The sequence below is a fragment of the Lepeophtheirus salmonis genome, unplaced genomic scaffold (assembly GCF_016086655.4).
Source record: "Lepeophtheirus salmonis unplaced genomic scaffold, UVic_Lsal_1.4 unplaced_contig_13001_pilon, whole genome shotgun sequence".
Classification (NCBI taxonomy): Eukaryota; Metazoa; Arthropoda; class Copepoda; order Siphonostomatoida; family Caligidae; genus Lepeophtheirus; species Lepeophtheirus salmonis.
The window spans coordinates 3,546-8,894 of NW_027290323.1; the positions used below are offsets into that span (position 1 = coordinate 3,546).

General features: G+C 31.1%; 1 protein-coding gene across 1 annotated transcript; it reads left to right on the forward strand.

Annotated features, from left to right (window-relative positions):
• The first annotated feature begins 299 nt into the window (after positions 1 to 299).
• Positions 300 to 1,746, forward strand: LOC121130878 (high choriolytic enzyme 2-like). The gene is made up of 5 exons (XM_071893885.1): positions 300 to 372; positions 600 to 937; positions 1,005 to 1,282; positions 1,337 to 1,491; positions 1,557 to 1,746. The coding sequence occupies exons 1-5, from the start codon at positions 315 to 317 to the stop codon at positions 1,655 to 1,657; spliced, it is 930 nt and encodes a 309-aa protein (XP_071749986.1). The 5' UTR covers positions 300 to 314; the 3' UTR covers positions 1,658 to 1,746.
• The last annotated feature ends 3,603 nt before the right edge of the window (positions 1,747 to 5,349 follow it).

Sequence of the window (5,349 nt, forward strand, 5' to 3'; positions counted from 1 at the left end):
TCCAAATGCTGTTTAACAGGGGTTTTTTTTCTTAAAAAAAAGTTTACAAAGTACAATAAAGGAACAATCTAATGAACAGCTGTACCCATGATTTTTATGAAAGAAAATAATATCAAAATTGTCGTGGGAAATGTAAATAACTAACTATCGTCAAATAAATATACAATATCCAAATGATGAAAAAACAAAGGTTTACTTCCAAAATATCTGAACAGCTATGCCTATATTTGCATATACATAAAATATATTGATAAGTAGATGTAAGCATGCCTATAAAAGTAGTCTTAATTTGTTCATTTTGATCATTAGTCAGGATGAAACTACTTTTATCATTAACATTATTGATTTGTGTCTACACTTCCCAATCCAAAGGTTTGACTTTATTGCTTTTTTTCCTTTATTTTATTTATGTGACCTTATTGTTCCATGGCTGTCAAGCTCCTTTTGATGTGTTTGATCTCAGTGAGGCCTCACCCCTATAACAAAAGTTAGCCTTTATTGTTTTTGTTCAGAAAATTTAATTTGGATAAAAATAATGTTATGTTTGAGGGCGTTGTTGTGAGATCTTTTGGAGTTAATATAAAATGTTATTGCTTTCAGGATTCCAAAAATAGAGAATCAAACTTTGTCATGCTCACTGGTGATAGATGACCGTTTTAATCCAGAGAAAATAAATCGAAACATTGTGGATAGCAGATGGCCAAGAGGAAAAGTTCCATACAAATTTACTTCAAGTTATTCCCGCAAGGAAATTAATCTTATAAGGAGTGCCATGAAAGATATTCAGTCACGCTCGTGTGTCAAATTTGTTAAGGCTAGACCTAAGCACACACACTATGTTGATATTGGCTCCGACCAACAAGGATGCCATGCCTCCCTTGGCTTCAATAAAGACATAGGCAGGCATTATGTAAATTTAGAAAGGCCAGGTTGCATGGTAAGATTAATTTTGATATCACTATTACATATTAAAAGCTAATCCCAATTTGTCTGTAAAAAAACAGTTCCTTAGTGGAATTCAGCACGAGCTTCTTCATATCCTTGATTTGAACATGAAAAACAGACCTGACAGAAATAGCTATGTGCGCATTAATTGGCAATATTTAAATCAAGATTCGTTCAAAAGCTTCTTTAGGTCCGTTGAAAAGGGCACAGCTCCATTACCCCAAAAATGTGATCCATCCAGAGGATACACATTTGATGACTGCTATTCAGGATATTTTACTGATACTTTAGGTCTTCCATACGACTATATGTCTATTATGCATTATGCAAAAGATTCGTGAGTACACTACACTTTGACCATCATCAAGCTTTCTATTAATTTATGCAATAGATTTACAAAATATCCAGGATATAATGTTATGGAACCCTTACAACAAGGAGGGGAAAACATGGGGAAAAGTAGAAAAATGACAGATTTGGACCATGACAAGTTATACAAAGCATACGGATGCAAAGAAAGTACAACGACAACAACCTCAGTCGCACGTAAGTTTCTTAAAAGTATAAAATTACCTAAAAAGTTACTTACCTTTTTTTCAAAATATTTTTAGCTTGTGAAGATATATATACAAACTGTAACGTTTTGACACAATGGTGTAGGGATCAAGATAAAAGGGATAATTGCAGAAAAACATGTCGTTATTGTCAATAAGGATGTTGTGTTATGATACTATTTTATGTATTAAAAGAAATAATTTGTATTTAAATGAATTTGACAAATAAAATTATTGAAGATTTGCATCAATGGTTTATCTTAACTAAGATTACAAAAAATGAAAATATGTTTTTACTCCTCTTATATTTTATGTTACGTGTGATCCTAAACAGATTCTACCTTAACTCAATTTTTCACCTAAACACGCATTTAATTATAAGATAACTTTTACATATTAAAAAGTGCTATTAAAAATGGTGCTCGGACAATAGGTCGAAAGACAAAATGAAGAGTATATGCTGTGGCATTGAGTATGTAGTACAAGTATATACGGCCCTCAAAGTCCAACAAGGGGATCCCCATAGTCTAATATTGTTGCATTTATTTTTTGACCAATTATTACAATTCAAAATCAAGTACATTTTTTGAATAAAGGGAATAGCAGTTATTTCATAACAAAACTTTATCAGACACCATAGAATTTCCCAATCATCAAAAACTACTCTATATATTTATTTGTCATCTGTTGATTGGTTACTTCTCATACTATGTAATGCTATGTAATGAAGAGTAGTTCACGGGTTGAGTAGAGTTGGCTTACTATACTGCCATATAATTTGGGGACTTTTTTCATTCTTTTTTGGAGGAAAATTAAGCGAGTGGTCATTTAAAATCTGAACACTTTGAATTTTAGACTTCAACAGATATAATTTATTAATTAAGTGTATAATTTGAACAAAATTAAATCTGTAAATATATGTGTATCTGAGCTCTCTTAACCATTAATGTAGGCCCCTTATTGGTGGCAGGAAGGTTTGGCAATAACTACAGATGTAGTCTTTTGTATTGGGTTCCCAGTGCTGACTGACAAAGACTTTAAGGCCCTCGGTGTTTGGATGACAGATACTGCAATCCTTTCCCTCAACATGTATCCCAAAAGGTGTAGTCAAGGGGTTGGCTTGAGGGATGTAGGAGGGGTCAAAATGTCTGAAAAGTGTTCAAAAAGGCTCATTCAAAAGAGTCTTGGCAAGAAGGCGATGGGATTCTTTCATTGCTAGTGTCAAAAGTGTCCTCTTTACCTTCACAAGGTTCTATCTACCCACTGTTTTGATAGCTTTCTGGACAGTTGGTGTGAAACCTCAAAACATTGGAATGACCCCTCATGGACTTGTTGATTCCCAACTGCTTAGAGAGAGCAAATTCGTTCATCACGTTCAAGTGTTCTTTTCTTGACATGTACGTAAGATAAAAAGCTCACATTTCTTTTAACTATTTGTTTATGCTTAAATATATTCAAGTATTGAATATATTTAAGCATTTATTATTGAACTAGTAAGTGTTCATATTTAAATGGACGACCCCGTCAGATAGGCAAAAAAAAAAGATTGCTATGAGACTACTAAAGTGTACTCAAAATTGATATTAAAAATAAAAAAGTGAATAATAAAAAAAATCCCTTTAGCACGGAGTGGAAAATCTTTTCAGGTAAGTAAAAACATGACCAATGATATGTTAACACTAATTGTAAGGCAAATTATGATATCTAAATGATTTCATATTACTACACGGGATTTTGGAAAGGAGGAAAATACCAAAGTTGTCGAGACGGAGTTAAAAGTTGACCTTCACATGAAAATATCTCGAACAACAATGAATGGATGTTTACTAAGTCTACTAATAATCTAAGTTTGTCCAGACGATAAAAATTATAGGGGCTCAGAGTGCTTAATCAAGCTCTTAAGAATCAACGAGTATTTTTAATTGCTTTATTTTGCTCCTGACATCCTTCGTAAACAAAATTGTTACATTATATATGTTAACATATATTTGTAAAGTTCCATCCTTCTGATACTCTAAAACTTTAAGATGAATAGATTTAATTTTTACCGTGGAACTATGTGACGCCTATTCAACCAAATTAACGGCAAAAGGACTTAAAAAAAATACAAAATTTAGTTTAATATCAATTAATGTTATCTATATGACGCCCTATATTTCATACCTTATTGACGTCACTGAATGGTTTGGTCCCAAATGGTTGATGTCTCATTCTGTACTGCCCAAATTTTTTGGGACACATCCGAATCAGAGGTAAAAGACGTCCCATGGAACAAGCTTTGCAAAATGAGTTCAAAGCAGTGACGCTATCATCAATTAATCATTACTAATTTTTATTACTTCTAATTATAAAACTTAGGATTTTTGAGCGATTTTTTTAGATAGATTTTCTTGAGTTAATATTTTGCCTTTGATCTGCATAGATAGTTTTAAACATACTAAAAGACGTCCACATTAGTAGTTGAAGTTGGGTAGATCTTCAGGAGTCTTGTTAGACGGAGACATCCTCGCTGATATTACGTATAATCTTTTGCATAGATGGAAGATCAGGATTTGGCAGTATGGCTCAAAATTAAATTTCATTTGTTATCAGTTCCAGTGGTAATTATTCAACCAAAATTTTGCGCCAAATTTATCCTTCCTCTAATTTGTTGTTGTCAGAATCTGTCTCCCATATTCTGCTATTGGTTATAAATAGATATTGGGAACTATTAAGTGATAATATGTTAAAAAATGTAAATGACCTCTTTACTTTTCTAGATTTTATTAGAATATTTGAATGTCGTTGCAATTTCAAAGCTTATTGACTCAGGAATCCTCTTCTAAGCAGTAAAATGTGCTTTTTAGCATATTGGAATGTTTTATCTTGAAAAACTGGGATCTTTATAAAAATAAATAAATTAGTAAGTGTGTGCTATCCGAGCTAATTATAAGTTGTTTGATTGAAGACATTATTAAAAATTTATCAAAATTATTTATATTATATTAATTGGGTTTTATTTTTGACTTGTAAATGTTTATTTCGTTATTGAGATTCTTGTCCGGCAAGTAGAGATCACTAAATCATTCTTATTATTAGTTTAATAACTATTATTGGTTTGTATTACAAACTATTCCATGCTATATAAAAGTGGAGATGGAATAGAAAACTTGATTTCCCAAGTATTATTAAAAAATATAAATTTATCTCCAGTCAGAACAAATCACAAGGCAAAAGAAGCTTATTCAAGGTACTATATTCTGTTATATTGGCAAGATGGTTTATCTTTTTCAACTCTTAACTTCTGCAGATTTATATTGGAAAGCCTTAATATAATTGTATTTTCGAAACTTAGTCTTAACAATCTTCTAAAAACTTAATTGCTTAACACCATATTGAATTGAATAATCCCTTTGAAGACTTAAGATATCCATATTAATACAGATTATTAATAAATGTTTCCCCTATCAGATCTTATTTTTAATTATTAGTTATTGTAAAACTACTCATTAATGGCAGAGATACTGACGTTCAAAGGAGTTAACTCTGCTATTTTATGCTGTTTTTTTTGATTTATAGCTATATATATATTATGAAAATGTATAATTATTTTACGATCTGAATAAAACCCTTTTTTTGAGTAAATCTTTTATGAAACCAAACAAAATGAAAGTTCAAAATTGAAAAGATTACTTAGTAATTTATTTAGAATTTAGCTAATGAGAATTCGAACTTTTTTTACTAGAGTGAATACTACCATTATTTACATTTATGAAATTTTTGGTAGATATATTAAAATATTTAAATCCGCGTCAAGGGGATTCACCTTGAACATTTTTGCCGTTTACGCTGTTGCTTTGTGACACCTTGA